The sequence below is a fragment of the Phascolarctos cinereus genome, unplaced genomic scaffold, assembly GCF_003287225.1.
Source record: "Phascolarctos cinereus isolate Bilbo 61053 unplaced genomic scaffold, phaCin_HiC Scaffold_3;HRSCAF=262, whole genome shotgun sequence".
In the NCBI taxonomy this organism is placed as follows: domain Eukaryota; kingdom Metazoa; phylum Chordata; class Mammalia; order Diprotodontia; family Phascolarctidae; genus Phascolarctos; species Phascolarctos cinereus.
This window is the reverse complement of record NW_027555736.1, coordinates 50,980,355-51,003,411: the sequence shown is the minus strand read 5'-3', so window position 1 is coordinate 51,003,411 and position 23,057 is coordinate 50,980,355. Positions and strand designations below refer to the sequence as shown.

Here is a 23,057-nt window from a genome sequence, read left to right as displayed (position 1 = left end):
AATGTCTCTATTGGAGGTTGAGGCATCTGGGGGTGACTTGGGGACATGGCCATGGAGAGCCTGAAAGGGAAAGTCCACAGCTTAGCTGGGACAAAGCGCTTACTAGGTGAGCTGGGAAAGTAGGATGCCCTGTATGTCGCTGTCCACCACCGGAGCTTTTGAGCCTTTCCTAAAGTAAGGCATGCACCTGCATATCCCACAATTCACTTGAGTTTAAGGAGCATTTATGGAGCCCCTTCTATAGTGCTAAGGATACAAAGACAAAAATGAATAGTCTCTGCCCTCACAAAACTTAGCAATATGTTCATTTATATTAAAAATTAATGATGGAAACTGGACTTGGTGATCTTTAAGTTTCTCCAGCTTGAACAATATATGGTTCTATTAAAGAGTCTCCAATGCATATTATGGCTCTTCCTGTATGTTGTGCCCTTGTTTGTACCCTATCTGTACTCTGATCTAGGGTGAAGGGTGGAGTCCAGAGTAGAAACCGCCTAGTTCCTTGGAACCCAAGTCACCCCTATGGGAGTCCCCCCACTCCCACCCCAGATAGCCTAGAGTCAGGAGAATTTGGATTCAAATTCTCCCTCTGATATGAGCTATATGCCTCTGGGCAAGTGACTCATCCTCTCTTCACTAGAGTTTCCACATCTCTAAAATGGGGATAATAATAGCACCTACCTTGCAGGATAATGGATAAGATACAAATAATATGTGTGTATATCACCTTGCAAACTTGAAAACACTCTAGAAATGTCAGTTGTTATTATTATTGGGAGAATGAAGGGCAGCCAGGGGATCATTGCTCTCCAATTGTATGGTCCCTGGTTTTTAACAAGCCACCAACCCAACCCTAGGCCTTGCCTAGTCACCCTAATTGCCAGGCCCTTCTCCTTTAAGATTACCATCCATCCATTCTCTCTGTACACACTTATTGGTTATATTGTATCTCCTCATTAGAATTTAAGCTCTGAGGGTAGGGACTGTTTGTTTTGTTTTTCTTTGGATCCTCATTGCTTAACATTGTTCCAGGCACAGCTTAAGAAATACTTGATGAATAAATACGTTGACTGATTGACTGGCTTCTTGCTTTTCTCTGTACCTAGTAACCAGGCAACTTCTTAGTAGGTGCACATTGGCCTATTTACATGTCATCTCCCCAATTAGAATGTAAGCTCCTTGAGATCAGGCACTCTCATGATCTTATATTTTTTATCCTCAGTGCTTAGCATAGTGATCATTGGAACCTAGTAAGTGCTTAATAAATGCATTTCTATTTCACTTCATTTTCAGGCTCTGCCTCAAGCTTTTACTCCAAACTTAGAGAACAGAGGCCTTGCAATAATCATGACTTCCAAGAGTGAAGATGATGTGGTATAAGGCTGCCCAGGAGTGATGAGAGGAAAGATGGACAGAGACCCTTGCATAAGAGGAGGCCATGCCTTTTCTTTCCTCATCTCATCTCTTTTTGCTTTTTACCGCCTCCTCTTCTTGCCTCTCTTCTGGTTTCGTTCCTCTCTTGATGCCTAGACTCCCATCCCTCCTGCCACTTAGTAGGGAATTCCCAGAGCTATAAGGCTTAATGGGTTCTAAGTGTTCAGAGGCTGAAGCCTCTGAACAGAATCCTTTATCAGTCAAGAGAGTTACAAGAAGCTGATTCTGTGACTTGAGGCTGGGTCCCCTGTGATGGATTTTATTGCCTTTTTTTTTTAATAGAAATCACTCTTGCTCTTGGTAATCTGGTTTTTCTCTGGTACAGTCATATGTGAGTGTGCCTAGCCCCTTACTGCAGTTATACACATGGACCCCTCTGTGCCCCCTCACCACTCACTGTATATAGTGCCAGGTAATAATACAATCTCTGAAGCTCTGGCCATGGTGCTGACTGTTCATTGCCCTGGTCCTCCATTGTTTTTCTGCTAGACTTAGTGTCTCTTCATGAACCATATAAGAATGTGTTCCCTCTGGATTCATATATTCTGACATTCATTGACTTCATGGGAGCCACTGAATGTACTCAAAGATCCTCGTGCTGTGAGACCTTGAGATTTCATTATCTCGTGCTAGTAACTGCTTTATCATGTTGCTACAGCAGTATCTCATGATTTCTGAAATCTTCTCAGTTTGAGTACCATCTACTTGAATCTCATGTGTGAAGGGATCCAGGAGTCTGCTAGTCCAAGTCATCTCCATGACTGGTTAGTTGTGAACTAGGGCACTTCAAGTGTAGTTTTGCCAATTTTCTCTTACAAAGCAGATGCATAGGTAGAGGTGATGGAGGGAGGTAGAGGCAAAGAAGAAAGAGATTTCTCATATCCACCTAACCTCCTAGTTCTTGCTGCATCAGTTCCTCTCAGTCCCTCCTGGATCTTAGCCCAGAGGCTGTAGCTGGCAGCTGGCTCCTCAATGCAGCAAGCCTCTGGCCCCAGAGCATCCCTGCCTGGCAGCCCTCCCACCACCTGTCAGGGAATCATGAGTCTCAACAATGAGGTCTCTCTGGGAGCCATTTGTCAATTTTCCATGGGTGACTCAGTCCCCTCAGAGGCTGGGCCTGGTGATGGCAGGGGTAGTGGAAGGAGTTGGAGTCTTATGCCAGGGGGCTAGTGTGGGATATAGCGACTCAGTCCCCAGACAGCTGGGGGATCAGCTGGCACAGGACAGCCCCCTGGGGCAAGGGCAGACAGCAGTCTTCCAGAGTCTTTTTATCTAATGTGCATTTTCTGTTGTTCATTTCCCTTCCCCCCCCCCCCCCCCCCCCCCGTGCTTTAGAAGTAGTATGCTGCATTGGAAAGGGTTTTAGGTTTGAGCCTCAGCTTTGCCATTGATGATATAACCATGGGCAGATCCCTGAACTCCTCTGGGTCTAAGTTTCCTCCTTTGTAACATGAAGGAGTTGGGTTAGGAGATCCCCAAGATATGATATTCTTTGGTCTTGTGACTGAATAGACCTGGGCCACAGAAGCCTGGAAGCCAAGCATCAAGGAAGGGAACAGTCCTCTGCCACCTGCTCCAGTCACCTTGGCTAAGAAAGTCTGAACCTGATCTAGTAGTAGTTTCATTTATATTTTCTTAATTCAGTGGTTCACCTTAAGGAAAGGGCCCTTTCCTTTCACTCAAATCCTTAGCAGGCAGGATTAGTTCCAGGCAAAGGAACTGAAGGAAAAAGGAAAAAGCCCTTGTGGAAAGTGACAGAGCCGGGGTGGAGGGAGCTACCCTTATGGTTCCTGAGACAGTGAGTTAGTCAGAAGCCCCCCATTTCTTTTGCCCTAGGCAGTCCAGGCAGTGTTACTGGCCAGGGCATGTGGGCCCTTTGGGAAGACTCCCAGATGATGTTGATGATGAGGATGAAAGGGTGGAGAGGAATTGTCCCTTAATTTACTACTCTAGGGCCAGAGAGTTAAGAATACTTATTAGAAAAGAAAAAAAAATACTTTTTAGACCACCCTGAAGCCCCAGGCCTCCCTAGACTCTCACAGCTTTGATTTCTAGCTGTAGTCTCTTGTTTGCTTGGCCTGATTCCCCACCTTGAAATCAGAGAGCTATTGTAATCAGCTGTTGTTGCTATAGCTCTGATGGGCACTTCAGCTTAGTGAATGCAAGTGAGGCAGGGAAAGAGCTCTGGGCAATGGCCTGCTGCCATTTCAGTTAAGGATTATAGAATCATTGATTTAGAGCTGGAAGGGATCTTAGAGGCCATTGATCCCTCAATCTTACAAATGAAGGAACTGAGGCACAGAGAGGTTAGATGACTTACTTAGGGTCGCACAGCTAGTAATTGTTTGAGGCTGGATTTGAACTCAGATCTTCCTGGCTCCAAGTTCAGCACTCTAGCCAATAAAATATGGGGTGGCCATTTGATTGTATCAATCACCCTCTCTGGGGTGGACCTCACTCCTAGATTTTTCTCTTTTTCTTTTTTTCTCCTGCCCCATGTTCTGTGGCCTACTGTCCTCTGAAAGCCCAGGAGGTAGAGGTGAGTACTGCCTGAGTCTCCAGTGACTTTCATTTCTCTGGCATTGGATACCCCTTCCCTTCCCTTGTTTTCCCGCCCAATTCTCTTTTCCCAACAGGGCCCAGTGTGTGTGTGTGTGTGTGTGTGTGTGTGTGTGTGTGTGTGCGCGCGCGCACACACACACTCGACACTGCAGACATTGAATTGAAGGGTTCTGTGGATAGATTTGAAGGAGATTATGAAGGCAAATTATAGATATACAAGGGTAGTTGACCGTGATTGGGGATGGGGTAAGTGAATAGAAGAACCTTTGTAAGAGCTCAAGTAGGATGGAAGTCTTTTTGGTAAGGATGAGGAAAAGTTTGAATGAGGAATAATTGCACAGGGAATCACTCTTTCCACCCCCTTCCTTTTGCTTCTCCTCTTTCCCTCCCCTTCTCTTCTTTTCTTCCACCCCCAAGTCCTATTCACTCTCTAAAGCTGAATTTTGTCCACCCTGAGCACTGAGCTTGACCACTCATCTCTTCTCTAGGATTTCAATACTTCATTTTTCTGATCAACTCCTCTTTCCCCTTCCCCTCTCCTCCTTCCTAGGATGACTACATCAAGAGCTGGGAGGACAATCAGCAAGGAGATGAAGGTAAATAGTTGCAAGGGGGTGAGGAGAAGGGTATGTGAAACCAGTTAGAGTCAAGGATAAACTGGAGAGTCCCAGGCTCTGACCTGAGGGATCCTCAGGGATCTCAGCCCTGAAAAGGGAGATGACTGGAGTTACTAGCTTCTAGAGAGCTTGGTGCCAGAGGGAGAAGATGGTCAAGCAATAGGCTTTGGAAGTCAAAATTCCCTGGGTTCTTTTCTTGTGGACCCCTGAGATAATTTCTTTCCCAATTCTGTCTTCTCAGCTCTGGACACCACCAAGGACCCCTGCCAGAAGGTGAAATGCAGCCGACACAAGGTGTGCATCGCTCAGGGCTACCAGAGAGCCATGTGTATCAGCCGGAAGAAGCTGGAGCACAGGTAGGAAGGATGAGTTTCAGGTCAGCTGAACCCTTGGGGCCTTCCCCCCAGAAGGCCAGGAAGCTATTCAGAGTCCCCTGGGTAGGGGATCAGTGTGGGAGAAGACAGGTGGAGGGAGCTGCCTTGGGGGGTTCCTTGAACTCCCTAGAGGTCTTTACACAAAGGTCAGGTCTGTTGTAAAGGAATCTCATTTTGGATGTGGGTTAGCTTAATTGGCTGCTGAGCTTCCCTGAAATTCTGTGATCCTAGGAGAGAAGAAAGAGGAAGAATGCATGTGATTAAATAAAATGGTTCTTCAGACACCCTGCTCTCTGCTTCCTCTTTGGATCTCTTCTTGTGTCCCTTTATCATCTCTCCTTTCACTCAACACTTCTTTTCTCCTTCCTTTCACTTTGCTTTTCGACTCCATTTTGTTATCCCATCAATTACCAGCAAGGCAGCTAGGTGGTGCCAGAGTGCACAGTGACCAACCTGGAGTCAGGAAGACTCATCTTCCTGAGTTCAGATGTGACCTCAGATACTTGCTAGCTGGGTGATCTTGGGCAAATCACTTAACCCTGTTTGCCTCAGTTTCCTCATCTGTAAAATGAGCTGGAGAAGGAAATGGCCAACCGCTGCAGCATCTATGCCAAGAAAACCCCAAATGGGGTCATGAAGAGTCAGACACGACTGAAAACCACAATTACCAACAAATTACTTTTTCTCCCTCCTCCTTCCTGTCTTCCTTTCTCTTTTGGTCTTGCTTAACTCTTCTTCCCCTCCCTTTCTTTTTCATCCGGTAGGATCAAGCAGCCTGCCCTGAAGCTCCATGAAAACAAAGAAGGCTTCTGTAAACCATGTCACATGACCCAGCTGGCCTCTGTCTGCGGCTCGATGGACACACGTACAACTCTGTGGTAGGCCCTTCTTCGTGGAATGGGGGTGGTGGGGTAGTCAAGTCTAGGAGCAGCAGAGACGCTACATCCTGTGTTTCTGATGTTGAACTTGGGGGCCCATCCGAGAAGCTGGGACTCCCAAGGTGCTTTCATTGACCATCTACCCATCCCTTCTCCAGGACACTGGGCCTCTTAGATGTGGACAGTCACTTGGGGTGGTCATTGCCGAGTCTGACCTCAGGTATCCCTACCTTCAGCCCGACATTAGAACTCACAACCTCTCCAGCTACGGGCATGGCGTCAGCCAGACCTTTGACTAATGGAAGTTTACACTTCTGAGACTGGCATTCAAGGCCCTCCACAATCCGGCATCGATGTTCTAGCCTTAGCTCTGTTGTTTGCTTTATCCTCTAGCAAAGCTTAATTCCTCTCTGTCCCCTGAATGCACAATCTACTCTTATGTTTGTGCTTTTGCCTACACTTTTCCCTATGTATGGAATGCCCCATCCAATTCATCCCATCCTCTAAAGTCCGAGTCCAGTGGTGCTTCCTTTATGAAGCCTTCCTTGATCTCCCAGTCAGAGTCCTTTCAGCACCACATAGCCCTTTGCTTTTACCTTCTTTTGTAGTAGATTTACTTGTCTAACTTCCATACCCCCCCCATCAGACTTTAAACTACACGATTGAAGGAACCGGGTTTTTCCTGATTGAAGCCAGGAAGCTAATTAGGAAGCTGTTGAAGTGGTCCAGGCAAGAGGTGATGGGGGCCTGAACTAGGGGAGTGGCTGTGTGAGTGGAGAGGAGATAGATTTGAGAGATGCCTCAGAGGTAAAATTGACAAGCCTTGATAACTGATCACATATGGGTGATTGAGGGAGAAGAAAGAACCAAGGATGATTCTAAGGTGTTGAACCAGGTAGTGGAAATATCGTGGTTGCCCTCAACAGAAGTAGAGCTGATAAGACTAAGCTTAGAGAGCACTGTCTTGTGCATATGAGACAGCATTATCTCCTTTTTTCCTTTTCTTTTTCTCCTTTATCTCCTGTATTTTTCATTCACACCATGCCCCCTAACAGTGGGTGTACCCCAGGGCTCTGTCTTGAGTTCTTTCATCTGGCGACCTCATCAGCTACTATGAACTTACTTATCCTCCCTAAGAATGACTCCCACTCTCCTGAGTGTCCTTTTTGCATCACCAGCTGCCCCTTGGACATTTCAAGCTGGATCTCCTGTCGCTATTTAAAATTCAACATATCCCAAACTGAGCTCAGTTTTCAAACCCTGTCATTTCTACCTCCACAGCACCTTTCAATCCATACAGCCACTAACCTAGTTCAAGCCCTTATCACCTCTTCCTCTGTACTCCATTTCTATTTTGTAACAAGTTCAGAATAGTTTTGACGATTACTGATATTGTTTGAGGTATAGAAATACTGTTTCCCCCTCCATTCTTACTTTTTTGGGATTTCCCTTGATATTCTAGATCTTTTGATCCTTCCAAATCAGTTTTGTTATTCTGCCTACCTCTCTAAAGTATTCTTTTATTAGTATAATTGGTATGGCCCTAAAACCTAGGCAGTATTGCCGCTTTTATTATATTGCAATGGCTCAACCTTGAATACTAAATATCTTCCCAATTATTTAAGTTATACTTTATTTTTAAAGGAGCATTTTGTAACACATTTCTATAGATATTGAGTATGCTTTGGTACACTTCCAGATCTTTTATGAATTTTGTAGTTATTTTGAATAGAACTTCCCTTTCTACTATTCCCTTCTGGATTCTGTTATTGTTATATAGAAATGACAGTGATTTTTGGGGGGGTGGGTTTATTATGTTTTTAATCTTGCTATTTTGCTGAAGCAATTGGCCATTTCAATTAGTTTCTTTACTGATTCTCCAGAGTTTTCTAAGTAAATCATCAGGTCACCAGCAAATGGAATACAACTTCTCACTGGTTTCCTTGTTTCACGTCTCTCCCCTTTTTAACCTATCCTCTATCCACAAGCCAGAGTTTTCCTTAAGCACAAGTCTGATGATATTATTTTCCTCCTCAGTAAACTCCAATGGTTCTCTGTTACCTCTAAGATCTAATATGAAGCCCTCTGTTTGGCATCTACAGCACTTCACAGCATGGTAGCAATCTACCTTTTCAGCTTTATTGTATGTTCCTCCCCTCTGTCCATCCTGTCATCCATCCAGAATGGCTTTTTTTTTACTGTTAATTATGCATCATACACTCTATCTCTCATCTTTGTGCCTTTATCTTGGCCCTCCCCCACAGTTAGGGGATGTTCCTGCTCACCCCTACCTCTTAGAATCCCCAGTTTTCTTTGAGACTCAATGCTACCTTCTGCCTTTTCTGATCCCTTTCCCCAAGCTGCTGGTGTGTTCTCCTCTCTAAATTACCTTGCCTCTATTTGTGTGTGAATGTGTATATGTATACATACATATATGTATACAGAGGTAGAAATTGGTATAAACATGCAAGCATACATCTAGGTGCATATATATCATGTGTGTGTAGATGTGTGCTACCTATGTACATACACATACATGTACATATATTTGTGTTCTCAGGACAGGAGAAAAAAGTAGACAGGTTGGTTTGTGACTAGCAAGCTCTGTTAGACTTTGGTACTAATGAACCCCAATTCACACTGAATATCTATGGGGTTAGTTTTGTTTTACTGCCCAGCCACAGACTTGACCCCCTCCCCCAAGCCAACCTTTTGGATTTATTGACCCTGCTTAGACAAGTTGGGAGAGTGTGGTTGGCTCAGCATAAACCCATCTCCACTAATGAAAAAGAATTGGGAAAGCTCTCTTCCTATCTGAATGGGTATGGTTGAAGTGGGAGGCTTGGGCAGTATCTCGTCCCAGGATGCTCAGGGTAGGAGGGATGTGATCCCAGGCTCAGCGGTTAGCTGTCTGGCCCTTCTCTCCCCTACAGTGTAAAATGGAACAGCAGGCCTGCCTGAGCAGCAAGCAGCTGACAGTGAAATGTGAGGGTCAGTGTCCTTGCCCCACGGAGCAGGCCCCAGCCTCCACCACAGACACGAAACAAGGTAAGAACAGCTGGAGCACCCTCTTCACCCCCAGGCCCAGCCTGCTCTCTGGCATGGCAATAGTGTCCATCCTCTCTAGAGTTCAGCCTTTTCCTTGAGGTCAGGGACAACATGCACTGTCCTGTGGCCTCGGCCTGTTCCCGCGGAGAGAGGACAGTTTCTGCTTCAGTAGGACTCAGTCTGATCTTGGAGATAGGGACAGAATCCACTTTCCCCTCTCCTTGAAGTAGAGGACTATTTGAACCTTGGTTGGGGTTGGAAAGATCCATGACCAGCAGAACAAATGGATGGGGAGCAGAAAGGTAGAAGAGCAATGAAACCAAGGAAAAAGAAGGGGAGGACAGACATGTAACCAGTACTAGGCAACAGGGGCTTTGTCTCCGGGTGCTGACCTGAGGGGTTGAGCATAGAAGAAGCCCAGTTCCTACTTGCCCCTAGGCCACCTCCCCAAGGTCACGTTCCTCATGCCCTTCACTATGGGCATCTTCCTGATGCTGGCTAGACCACTCCCCAATGGGTCTGATTGTCTGGGCATCTCCTGGGCTCAAAGGGCTCGGACCCTGCAAGACCCTGCAAGACCCCCAGTGCCGCTTCAGCCTTGGAGTTTCCTGGCTCCTTTATCTACTCCCTCACCAACTGAATCTGCCCCATGGCTAAGATTCTCAGTTATGACTCTGGATGAAGGAGGTGGAAAGCCCGAGGAGCCCCAGGCTCAGATGGGCTGGTGTTCACACAAAATTAGAACTTACCTCCAGGCCCTGTGCAATTTTTTCCCCTGGGTGTCCTGAAAGAAGTAACTGATGAGCATAATTGTGGAGGACTTGTAGAGACTAAAATCCTGAATTTAATTAAATCCTGGATTTTTTTTTTAATATCAGGAAGGAGAGATAATTGGGGTGGGGGGCTACAGGACTGATAATGGATGGAGTCTGAGGGAAGGGGCAGGTGGGGGCTAGGAGAGCAGGCCAGGGGGGAGTGTGAGGCAGAGGGAGAGACCTGGTGGATCCCCTTTCCTGGCCCTGCTCCTTGTTCGTGCTCCCTTTGACTGTAATTATTTGGGGTTTGGGGGTGGGAGCCCGTGCTGAGAGGTGACTGTCCATTCACACTCCCTCCCTATTCCCCACCCAACCGCTTCCCCTCACATGTTGTATTGGCCACAGAAACCTGCACGGGGCAGGACCTGGCAGATCTGGGGGACCGACTGCGGGACTGGTTTCAGCTCCTTCATGAGAACTCCAAACAGAACGGCACCGCCAGCGTCGGAGCCAACCCTGCCGGCGGTACTGGACGGGCCCGGGACTGGATGGGATGGGGGCTGGAGGAGAAGGGGAGGAAACCCTGGGAGCTTCGAGCAGGGATGGGGCCAGAGGTGTCACCTCCGCTTTCTCCTGCTGCCTTGGGGCGCTCCCATTTCAAGCCCCCAGGGAAGAACCCAAATCCAGGAATGAGAGGAAGGAGCTTCTAACTATGGCTGGAGGGAGGCAGCCTAACCGTGGGGAGAATTGTTCAGTGAAACAGGTGACCAAGGACAGTACAACATTTTCTTCAGAGGTTGCTGAATTTAGTTAGAAAAAGCTGAGCTTGACTCCTGCTCGGATATTGACCCGTTGTACTGCCCTGGACAAGTCACTTCACCCCTCTGACCCTCAGTTTGCTCATCTGTAAAATGAGCTGGAGAAGGAAGTAGTAAACCACTCCAGTATCTCTGCCAAGAAAACCCCAAATGGGGTCAGAAAGAGTCAGACAGGACTGAACAACAACAACATATAAATACTAGATATTATTATTATTTTAAACTTCTCTGTCCCTTAGTTTCCTCATCTGTAAAATGGGATAATAGCTGCATTTATCTCCCAGAAGAGCAGGAGAGTTAATAGGTGCAAAAAGTGCTTTGCAAACCTGAAACATAAGCAGTTGTTTGGATTTCTTGAGGAACAAGAGGGACATGTGGGTTTTGTATAGTTTAGGAGGAGTGTTCTGGAGGTGGGTAGATAGATGGATGAAGTAAGCCTCTTGGAGCCCACTAGGGTTCTCAGACTTTGTGTTTAAGCTGTGCCCAGTAGAGGTAAATGGGAGAGGGTGGGAGACTGGAGGGGGATGTGGAGGGTGTGTGGAGGGGTGTGAGTGGGGATAGGGTCAGCAGGTGGCTTGAGGGGCCAGTCCCGGCATCCCGTTTCTCCCCAGGGCTGGACAAAAGCCTGGGGGCCAGCTGTAAGGACTCCATCGGTTGGATGTTTTCCAAACTGGACACGAGCAATGACCTGTTCCTGGACCAGTCCGAGCTCGCGGCCATCAATCTGGACAAGTATGAGATCTGCATCCGTCCCTTCTTCAACTCCTGTGACACCTACAAAGACGGCCGCGTCTCCACCGCTGAGTGGTGTTTCTGCTTCTGGAGAGAGAGTGCGTGGGCCCTTGGGGAGAGGGGGGCAGGGAAAGGGGCCATCGGAAGTCAGGGGGTCTTGGAAACTTGGGGGGGCCAGTCCACTTGGTCACTTACCCAAGCCACCTTGCAAATGTAAAGACCAAACATTTGCCAACCTGGTCAGTTCTTAGATGATCTTTCTCCTTTTCAGACATTCCCAGGGGGCCAGATAAATGAAACCAGGGCTCTTTCCTGATTATCTGGCATACATTGCTTGCAAGACAGCTAGGGGGCATAGCAGAGTGCTGGGCCTGGAGTCAGGAAGACCTGAGTTCAAATGTGGCCTCAGACGCTTACTAGCTGTGTGACTCTGGACTAGTCACTGAACCCTGTTTGCCTCAGTTTCCTCAGTGGTAAAATGAGGATAGTAACAGCACTTACCTTTACCTGATCCTTTTGTGAGTGTCAAATGAGAAAATATTTGTTAAAACACTTAACTCAATGCCTGGCTCCTTGTAAATGCTATATAAATGTTTGCTAATATTATTATCCCTAGAAGCAGATTACTGATTATTACTTAGCTTCATCACCAGTCATAACAGCATCCCACTTTTTATAGGGTGTTCTTCGCTTCACCATGTCTTCGGGGCAGCTTCCATGCCTTACAATGCCGAAGCACATGGTAGGTGCTTAAAATAGTTGGTTGATTGATGGATTGATACGTTCTGTGTCCTCTTCAGAACCCCCCTGCCTGGCTGAACTGGAGAGGATTCAGATCCAGGAGGCAGCTAAAAAGAAACCCGGTGAGTACCTGGTAGCAAGGAGACTTCTCAGAAGGAAATTGTGAGCGCCAAGTGGACCAGAGACTATGGTCATGCAGGGCGAGCTTTCATCTGGGGTGGCCGGAGGAAAGAAACCTCACCTTGTTTTTCTTCTGTGGGAGGAAATGTAGCCCCACCCAATTAAGGAGTATTGAACACATGCCGGGTGTCTGACTCTGGTTAAGATGCTCTGGGGGTAAATAGAAAATGTCGGAGATGTGGTCAATCCCTGCCTTCAATGAGTTTTTAATCAAATTGAGATGACTCCTACGTATAAATGAATTAAATGCTGCTAAGGGCAGTAGGGGGCAGCTGGGTGGTGCCATAGTGTTGGGTCTGAAGTCAGAAAGACCTGAATTCAAATTTAGCCTCAGACACGTACCAGCTGTGTGACCCTGGGCAAGTCACTGAACCCTGTTTGCTTCAGTTTCCTCATCTGTAAAATAAGCTGGAGAAGGAAATGGCCAACCAGTCTAGTATCTCTGCCAAGAAGACCCCAAATAGAGGTCCTAGAGAGTTGGACAGGACTGAAATGACCCATCAACAATGAGAACAAATGCAGGAGGAGCTCAGTGTGGAATGGAGGGATTGGAGTTGATTTGACAGAAGACTGAGCCAAGCTCTAAAGAATGAGTGGGATTTGAATAGGGAAAGGGAATGAATGTTTCTTAAGTGCCTACCATGTACCAGGAACTGTGCTAAGCACTTTAAAAATATTATTTCATTTGATCCTTACAGCAGTTCTATGAGGTCATGATCCCCATTTTATAGAGGCAGACAGGTTAAATGACTTGCCCAGGATCACACAGCTAGTAAGTATCTGAGGCTGCATTTGAACTCAGGTCTTCCTGACTACAGGCCCAGCGCTCTATCCACTGTGCCCCTTAGCTGCCATAGACAGTCAGGAGGGGAACACTGGAGAGCAGGAAGGACGTTCTAGGCAAGAGGAACAGTGGCAAAGGTAGAAGTGGATCAGAACCAGCAGGGGATGGTCAGATGACTGGCCTGAGTAGGAGCTTCAGATTGGGAAGAGATTAGGTTGAATCAGTTAGTATTCCCAGGGAGTTTAGATGTGGTTCGGTAGGCAATGAGCCTTTATTGAGGCAGCTGGTGGCACAGTGGGTAGAGTGTTAGACGTGGAATCAGGAAGCCCTGAGTTCAAATGTGGCCTGAGACTCAATGAGCTGGAAGACCCTGAGTGAGTCAGTTTCTTTCCCAGTGAAATGGGCAAATTGAGGATGTGATTACATTTTCATAGTACTTTTAGGTTTGTGAAGTGCCCCTCTGCACAATTCTGTGAGGTATATGGTGGTAGAGAGAAGAAATGGTCTTGGAGTCGGGAGGACCTGTGTTCAAATCCCACCTGATATTGACCAGCTCTGTGAAGCTGGGCAAGTCATTTCATCTTCTTGAGACTCAGTTTTGTCCTCGGCAAAATGAGAATGATAAGTTGAGAGAAATGATTATTAATAACGCATGATTTGGGGAGATCCGGAGTTCTCTCCTTTTAAAGTCCTAATTTTAAAAGTTCAGCCTATTGAAGGACAGTGCTGATGATGAGATTAGACCCACCCTGGGTCCTGCTATTGTCTCCTGATCAGGCTTGGGTAAGGCCTTCTCTCTTTGAATAGATAGCCCAAAGCTGGGGGTGGTCTGGGTACAGAGATAGTTTCTCTGCTCAAGGATGACATGAAGTCACTCTCAGCCCCTCATTTTAATATGTGACACGTTCCATTAACATATATAACACCTTTGATTGTGTTAACCAGAGCCTGTCACCATGATTGTCATTGATCTAAGAGAGAGATGCCAGATGACCATCCTTTTATTAATAACCTGCTGGCCTTATTAATACAATGATTGAATTACCCAGAACTACATCTCTCTAATCTTTTTAATCATCACCCAGTGTGAAATGGCAGAACATATCTAAAGGACTTGGCCCAGCTTAAAACTCTATGAATGTGAGCTTTGTTCATAGCACAAGTAAAGAGTGAAGAGATTCAGATCACAAAATTGTAGCCTATTAGAATGAGAATAAATCACCTACACCACGGGTTTTTAACCTTGGTGCCACCAACCTCCCACCCATGCACCCATTCTCAGAACAAGGTTCTTAAATGCATACAAAATGACACACAGAATTGCAAAAGATGCCAAATGCATTGAATTTGTGGTTTTTTCCTTTTTTTTTTGTGAGGCAATTGACTTGCCCAGGGCTAGTAAGTGTCAAGTGTCTGAGGCTAGATTTGAACTCAGGTCCTTCTGACTCCAAGGCCAGAGCTCTATCCACTGTGCCGCCTAGCTGCCCCTACCAAAACATTCTACAGAAGAGAAAAGAGAGAAAGTGATGTGTCCCTAATCACATAGCCAATTAGTGAAAGGTCAGTACTCAAACCCAGGCCTCTTGACTCCTAGCTTAGTGGCATTTCCACCACACTGCACTTTCCTCAGTGTTTTAGGAAGATTAGTCTCCTTCCTACTGTCTTCTAAGCCTTAAGGAACGTTGGCTGTCCAGATGGGCTGTGCTGAGTGCTGGGAGAAACCCCAGTGGCTTCCTTAACCCTAAGGTGAAATAGGAATTTCATGTGACTGTGAAGTAAATCTTTTACAACCTGGCCTTGAGGTTCAACACGTTACACTCCTTCCTGGACTTTGCAGGCCAGACAAACTGGCTTCCTTGCTATCCTCACACATAACGCGCCATCTTCCATCTCGCACCGGCCCATGCCAGGGTTTGGAACGTCCTCTTTCTCCTTCACGGGGTCCCTTCGTGGCTTTCAGGCCTCAGCTCAGCCTCTGCCTTCTGCATGAAACCTTTCTTTCTCCCACAACTCCTAGTGACTGACCTTCCCCAAACTACCTTGGTTTAATTTATATCTTTTCATAATGTGATTGACCTGTGGTCAATCCTCATAGAAATAAGCTCCTTGAAGGTAGGGGCTCTTCCATTTCTGTCTCTGCAGCCCCACTGCTTAGCACAGTCCTGGCATATAGTAGGCACTTAATAAATGCTTGTTGGTGCCTAACTCCACTGCTCCTTTTCAAAGGCCCTGTTGACCACTCCAGTACTTCTGTGTTCTCCTTCCTAGGCATCTTCATCCCCAGCTGTGATGAGGATGGCTACTACAGAAAGATGCAATGTGATCAGGGCAGTGGTGACTGCTGGTGTGTGGACCAGATGGGTCAAGAACTGACAGGAACCCGGCTACATGGGAGCCCAGACTGTGGTAAGCTGGGAGAGGGGAGGTCTGCAGACGCACTGGGAGCTGCCTGCTGGTCTCTGAATGAAGAGTCTCCTCTGGCAGGGAAGGCGGGGCCCTTCCTTTCACACTAGCTGAGACCTGAGGCTCCTCTGCTCTTGGGAAGGGTTTCTACATTAGGAGACTCTCTAGGCTTCCTTTCTGAGGTGGGGATCCCTGACTCTAACCCATTCCTTTTGCTGTCACCCCACAGATGACATCGTTGGGTTCTCCGGGGACTTTGGGAGTGGCGTTGGCTGGGAGGACGAGGAGGAGAAGGAGACGGAGGAGGCGGGTGAAGAAGCGGAGGAGGAGGAGGGCGAGGCGGGCGAGGCAGATGATGGAGGCTATATCTGGTAGAAGCCCAGTGAGGGAGGCCTGGGGGGAGGAGGATGCTGGGGTACTGACAACTGGGAGGGTCCAAAAAAGCAGTGAACTGGGTAGAAACAGGGCAGCTTAGTGAGTTGATCAGGAAATCACAGTCGAATGTAACTTGACTCCAGTGGGGAAGAATGAATGCATGTGAGCATGTAGTATATTTGTGGAGTGTGTGATGGGGGTGTGTGTGTGTGTATGTGTGTGTGTGTGTGTGTGTGTGTGTGTGTGATGGGTGTGTTAAGTGAGCATGTGCATGACCTGCAGCTGTGGGCAGTGTCATTGAATGAGGCCCCTCCTGGCAAACCAAACCACCAAAAGTCACCTCCAGCCTTCACTCATTTTTTTTAATACTACATTAAAAATTGATGAGATGTGATACTCCTTCCCTCTCCATACCCTGATATGCCTTCCCAAAGTTAGAAGTTGACTCACCCATTTACCCCAAATGCCCTGTGATTGCTGTCCATCCTATCTGTCCCTGTCCTCTCTGGCTTTTTATACTAGGCCCAACTCCTCCATATCCTGGGGTGAAGCAGCCAGCCACTTGCCTGAGGTCCTGGCCTTAGCTCCAAAGGAGAATGTCCTGTGGTCCACCAACATGGAGAATACAAATTGTTCTCAGTGTATGCACCCTTCCCAAAGACCAGGGGCCATGACTCTTGAGCTGTTTTGGCACTGAGACTGTCAACCATTGTCACTAGCCTCAGAAGGGAGGAGAAGCTATCCATTTGGGAGTGAGCCCTTCCTATGGCTGGGTTCTTGTAAGGCCAGAGAGTTTCTTCCAGCCTGGGTTGTGGGAGAGATGGTAGGGAGATGAGTGGGGAGGGGACAAAAGCTCCCATAGCTACTGGAAGAAGTTTAGGGTTGGTGATGGAGAAGGCCTTGCTACCCAACAGCTCCTACAAAGCTGTGCTGAAGGTATCATTGGGGTGGGCTCAGGTCCCCATGGATGGCTGCCCAGCGTCTACCTCCTTGTCCCCAGGATTGGGAGCACCTCCACAGAGTTGAAAGACTGGATACCTTTGGGGTGAGGATTGGAACAGTTCTGACTTGTAGATCATCGGTGTAGGGCCTTCTTGGGCTGGAGCATGGCCTAGCCTCTTCCTATAGCAGTGATTTTCCCCAAACCCCAGTTTAAAGCCAGGACTGCTTTCTTTGGGGAGCAATTCCATCCACCTTCCCCTCCTGGTTCCTGCCCAAGAGCTGGGCTGTGGTGACTTGTTGCCCCCATAAATTGGTGTTAAGGATGCTGGGTCTTGCTAGGGATAGAAATTAAAATACCTGGAGCATGTCTCTATCTCTTTCCTGTCCCCTTTACCAGAATTTCCCCTTCCTTTCCTGAACCAATGGAAACAGGCAATCCCATATAAGTTTTTGAAACAAATTTCGAAGCTGGCCAGATGACTCTGGAGATGGACGGTGGGTGGTAGGGAGGCGTTCTACTTTCCTGCCTTCTCTGGGCCTCAGTCTTCCTTCCCCCACCCATCCATTCATTCAGCAAGCCCTTATTAAGCACCTACTATGTACTCTAGGCACCGGGCATACAAAGATGAAAAAAGACAAGATTTTACATTCAGTTGGGGAAGGAGGGAAATAACATGTACCTCTGTATTCCAAATATAGACAGGGAAAGAGAACGTAATTTTAGGGCCTGATGCCATTAGCGCCTAGGGGAGCAAAGAGAGGCCGGATATAGGAGCTGGTACTTGGGCTGAAAGGAAGCTAAAGATTCTGGGGATGAGGTGGAGGAAGGCCTGGGAGGGAAGGCAGCTTGAGCGCCCTTATCGGAGGCAGTGGCTATGATGAGGCTGGTTCTGTACTCCTGGGCCTGATCCCTGGGCCCGCTGTTCTCTGCTGCCCTGGCCTTTTCCTCTGACGGGAGCACCAAAGGGCCTGGATTCTTCCCATTCACTGCTTTTGGTGCAGGGGCATTTGGATAGGTAACAGCATCCCTGGGAAGATTAAAGAGCCAGAGGAGAAGGAGAAAGGGAGAGTCAGGGTCCTGGGGCGACAGTAATAACCATGTGCTTCTGGCCTGGGAAAGGTCCGGTTTGTCAGGCTTCTCCTAGGACAAGTTACAGACCAGGCTGGGAGGGGACCACTAGTTTTTTCCTTCTGTTTTTCTCATTGTTAGGTTCTCCTATAATTGACAGAATTTTCCTATTGATGAGAAAAGGCTCCCTGCTCATGTTCTCACCATCCTGACACCCAGTGCTCACAGATGCCTGTGCATTATGTCTGTGTGCGTGTTTCTAAGGGCAGTCAGTGGTGTGTGTGTGTGTGTGTGTGTGTGTGTGTGTGTGTGTGTGATGGGCATGGGAGGGAGTGAGGGTGGGAGGAAGGGTAGTCCTGTGCCAATGTCTCTCTGGGCTGCCTACCTTTGACTTTTCCCTACACATCCCATTGCTTGGGCTGAGCTCAGCTTTGAAAGACCCTCCCTGACATTCCCCCTTCCCATCCTCCCACTGAGGGACTCCCTCCTCTTCTCCTGAGAGGAGTCAAGCTCCAAAATCCCAGCTAACTGCTCGAAGTGGTACCATAGGAAATGACACTCTCTGTCGCTCAGCTCTGATAATAAATGTGTCTTGCCTTCTGAATCCTCCTCTTCCCTCCTGGCTGTCTCTCTCCCCAAACCACCCACCCACTCCCCCATCACCTTCTTCAATTGAATCCCTCCCTATGTCCAGGGAAAGCTTGTCTGAGGTTCCCCTGCCACCCCCACATTTCCCGAGGGGTCCACTCATGTGTCCCTGAGTGACCTGAGCCCTTCCGGTGTCTTTAGGGTTCAGTAACTCTCTCCCCCTCCCCCGACCCGACCCAAACACTGACTGCTTTCTTGCCCGCTTTCATCCTCAGTCCGTGTTCTGGTGGCTGGGAGGGAGGTGGTTGGAGGGCAGGAAGGCCTGTGTCCCCCTTCTCCCTCCCTGAGGAGGCCTGTGCTCTCTATGTCTGCTTGTCCTGGGTCTCTCTCTGGTTGTGCACGTTTATATAACTTTGTAAATATGTTTTAGAAAGCAAAAGGCGCCATATTGGGTGCTAGGAGTATTCCTGCCATCCTGCACTCTCCTCTCTCTGAGGTCCTGCTGTTGCCCTCCCATCGAATTCTCATGTGAGGTTCCCCAGGGTGGTCCTTCTTCACTGCTATAGCTGGGGTTGAGGGGCATGATGGCTACTGAAATGTCCCTGTGCTTGAGAAGTCTTCAGCCTTCTACTTACCAATGGTTTCCAAATCAAACTTTTGTCTGGCATTTCTTTCTCCATGAGCCAGAGCTTGGAGGAGCTGGGGACTAGGGGGAGGAGAAATTCTCTCACGCTAGGGTAAGAGATTTAGGCCTTGCTCTGGCTTTCTCCCACTGAACCCCTGGGGCCACTGCAATGTCCTTCTTTCTACACCTGACTGTTCCCACTACAGCAAGGCAGCTGCCAGGCCTCTGAGCAAGTTCAGCCTCCCTGGGGGGAAAGACCTTGATGACTGAAAGAACAGTGGTGGGGAGAGGAAGCCTGGAGCCCAGGCAGCTGCAGAAGGGGCAATGGGGTCAGATGGAAAACATCTCCAAACAGTGTGTTGAAAGTCAGTAATTTGCCTCACCTGGTCTCGTTAGCCCACAGATACCAAGGAGGTTGGAATAAGACATTTGGTGGGGTCATGGGAGGAAGAAGGGAAGAAAACTCGTGCCTTGTTGAGAGAATACCCAGGAACCACTTTGTCCCTCATTTCCTTCCCCCTGCCAGGGTGGAGCCATAAAGGGACCTCTCTGACCTCCCTTTTTGGTCCAGACTTGACAGAGCCTTGAGAAAGGAGAAGCATGGGACTGACCCATGCCCACACGTGGGGCCTTTGGGGCACAGTGTGTGAGTGTGTGGAGCCACCTTTCACACTTTTAAACTGGGGCTACCCTCAAAGCCCCATCCCCACCTCTTTCAGCCTCACCATGGACTAGGTTTTTTGAGGTTGTTGTAAAGATTCTCCACCCCCCCAAAAAAACCCCCAACCTTAGGCCCTGAGCCTTGAAGAGTGGAACCGGCTGCCCGTCCTCATCTGGGAAGGCTCTGGGGTTGTTAGGGCGCCTGGAAAGGCCTGGTATGGAATATTTAGGGGCAGAGGGAGGGGAGGGATAGGTGTGCAAAATCGTGATTGACTTCTAAGAGGAGTAGACCGCTTTTAGCTTGAAACATATTCAGTCTTATGTGCAATAACTGACCTTACAGTTACGAACTGTGTTCAAGTGCTGTATATTTAAGTGCGAACACTGTATAACTCAGTAATTTTAGATGTTTTTACAAAAATCACAAAAAAAGAAAAACCAAGTGTTAGAATGTGTGTGTGCATCGAAGGGCACTGAAGCATCCGGTGGATCAGCTTTACAGAGCCCCTCTGCCCTCTCCCCTTCCCTGGCCCGCTTTCTTCCTCCTTGTGTGTCCCCCTTCCCCCCTCGGGAACACAGCCTTGTGTTGTCTTTATCTGCCTAATACTTAAGACGCTAAGGAGACAAGTACATACACATACATATAAGTAAATAAGATGTTATTTTTAAGAAAATGAAAATAAAAACTTTATAAACGCTACCTCTTGCCTATACTTTGTTTTTGTTCTTCTCCCTCTAACCCCAATGAAATTCCCAAATCACTGGCATTTTACAGAGAAACTTTAACTTGAGTTTATCAAGTATTTTAAGGCTTACAAAGCACTTCCTTCACCACCAACTCCTAACGTCAGGTGGCATGAGTAGAGCCCTCATTTTATAGATAAAGAAACTAAGGCTCAGAGAGGGAGACTTGCCCAAAGTCAGGCCCTAAATGGCAGAACCTAGGTTTGAACACAGATTTGTGTGACTCCAAAATCCAGTGCTCTTCACATCCAGAATCCATCCCAGTTCCACAGTTATGCTTTGGTTATCTTCATGTCTCAGAATGTGGGGGTGACGGAACCGAAGAGAAGGCACCACCCAGGCGGGGGAACAGAAGCTAGGGCCCTTCTCTTGACGTTCACCTCCTGGTCCCCAGCATGGCTGGGCTCAGTGTCCTGGAAGATGGCATTTCCCTGGTATTCTGGAACTTTCGCAAGCAGGCCCAACAGATTTCCAGGCTGAGGAGGGTGCTGTGTTTTCTTGCTATATACCTTTCCACTTTCCAGTTGCCGAGTTTACCTGTCAGGCTGTGATGGCTCTGGAGAGGCTCCCCATCAGAGAGTGTAGAGGAAAGGACGTAGAGGAGAAGCAGGAAGAATGATGAGCTGTCTGCCCATGGAGAGGTTGCTTTGAGCGAAGAGGATGATTGAAGAGAGAGGTAGTCGAGCAAGTAAGTGATGGTAGGGAAAGACGGGCCTGAAAACTAGTTTGCTTGAAGGGAAAATGAGCTGGGCCAGAGATTGAGAATGAGGGAGGCAAACTGACCTATCAGTCAGTCAGTATTCGTATTTATTGAGTTGCCTAGGATGCATGAGGAACTCTGTGCTTAGCTCTGTGAGGGATGCAGAGATAAATAAAGACCAATGCCAGTCCTCATCGAGGCTGAGGTATGATTGGGGGATGAGACAATGAACAGTAGAGGATGGGATTTGTCAAATCTCATATGAATGGTGCCCAGGAGGTCACAGGAGGGAGAGAAGGCTTCATGAGGGAGCTGGGACTTGAACAATGGATAGGCGTTGGACAGCAAGGAGGGCAGAGGACACCCTAAGGTGGCACAAGAAAAGCCATGGAGGTGAGAGTGAATGCAGTGTGGACAGGGAGGCAGTGAGGATGACAGCAAATGAAGCTAAGGGGATTGGTCACAGGACATAGTTGGGAGCAGGTTTAAATGGGGTCTGTGCTGCAGGAGGCTGGGGTACAATGGAAAGTGGCATCTTCTTGTTCTTGTTCTGGGGTTTTCCTATTTTCCATATTTTAATTTTCTTTGATCCACATATTAGCTATTTGGTTAGCATGTACTGAATATCATCTAATAGCTTATGATCTCCTCCTCCTCCTCCTCTTCTTCTTCTTCTTCTTCTTCCTCCTTTTCCTTTCCTCCTCTTCCTGACCTCCTTCCCTCTTCCTCCTCCACTACCTCCTCCTTTCTTCCTCCCTCCCTCCATTCCTTCCTTCCTTCCTTCCTTCCTTCCTTCCTCCTTCCTTCCTTCCTTCCTTCTTCCTTCCTTCCTTCCTTCCTTCTTCCTTCCTCTCCTTCCTTCTTTATAATTAAATATACTTGTATGTTATTGTTATTATTATTATTAATCTAGTCTCATTCATTTGGAAAAAGTGAGTGAAATCCATTTACTCCCCTCAAAACTTTTCATGTTAGCACCTCCCTCTATGACCATCGCTTGGCCCAAATGATGAAAGTATCTAAACCAGAGTCTTGGAACCTTGTATAAATACGGTAATTACTCTTGTATCTTAGCAGCCCTGAGTTTCCCCCTTCCCCTGGGCCAGCTAGGGGGACCAGGGAGGAGGCCCCATGAGAGCTGTCCTAGCTACTAGCCAGCTGCTCATCTTTCTCCCCCCCCCCCCAGGAGCAGTATCTGACTCCTACTTAGGGATGACAGAATCTGATGCTGATGAAAGGAGCTACCTGGTAAAGATCTGATAGATGGGGTTCCTAATTGTCCCCTGATCCTAGTAGTCCCAGACCACAACAAGTGTGCTTGGACATGAGCAGGCTTCCACATCCAACCAATGAAGAACTTTGAAGACAAGAATAAAAAGTATCATGAGAAAAATGAGTGGTAGGGGGAGAAGAGGGGCTGATCCTGTGATGAAAGGTGACAGGTGGACAGTTGAGTTTTCTGTTGGCACCCTCATAATGTCAGGAGAAAGCAAAAAGGCCTCCAGCACATTGGGCAGTCTCCCTGTTGTGAATGGATGGCAGCATATGGACAAGAGTCACATAGAATAGTCAGGCATGGATGGGTTGCAACCTGCATCATTGGTAGCAACATCTAAGTTGATGTGATTACAGATCCATTTGACTATCAGAATACCCAACTGTGTTGGCCTTAACTGACTATGGGACACGTGCCTTGGTAATGTACTGGTTGGCACAGGGGTGGAGAATGGTTTTGATCTAAGTCACAGTGTGCAGCAGATAGAATCATGGACTGTTGGTGTCAGCTGGGAACCTAATAGGTGATCTGGATCAGTCCCCCTTCTACTGTAGGAATTCCAAGAGAATTAAGAGACAGCCACAGAGATCATCCAGACCAGTTGACAGTCCTGATCCAGAGTTTTCTCTTGACAACAGAGGTCTGAATTGGTGAACGTCCCTTCCAGACAATGTGGTGTAATGGAAAGAGTAGTAGGTTTAAATTCAGTAGAGACTGAGGTTCCAATGCTGCCCCAGCACTTACTAGCTGTG

At 47.6% G+C, this 23,057-nt stretch overlaps 1 protein-coding gene across 1 annotated transcript in view; it reads left to right on the top strand.

The window, feature by feature from the left end:
* The window catches only part of SPOCK2 (SPARC (osteonectin), cwcv and kazal like domains proteoglycan 2), a 35,633-nt gene extending 15,348 nt beyond the window's left edge, over nucleotides 1-20,285 (top strand). Inside the window, 10 exon segments of the mRNA XM_078150827.1 lie at nucleotides 4,547-4,592; nucleotides 4,855-4,969; nucleotides 5,752-5,837; nucleotides 5,840-5,865; nucleotides 8,799-8,913; nucleotides 10,074-10,193; nucleotides 11,098-11,316; nucleotides 12,019-12,081; nucleotides 15,192-15,329; nucleotides 15,556-20,285. Coding sequence (XP_078006953.1) covers nucleotides 4,547-4,592; nucleotides 4,855-4,969; nucleotides 5,752-5,837; nucleotides 5,840-5,865; nucleotides 8,799-8,913; nucleotides 10,074-10,193; nucleotides 11,098-11,316; nucleotides 12,019-12,081; nucleotides 15,192-15,329; nucleotides 15,556-15,701 — 1,074 coding nt within the window. The 3' untranslated portion in view covers nucleotides 15,702-20,285.
* Nucleotides 20,286-23,057: the final 2,772 nt, after the last annotated feature.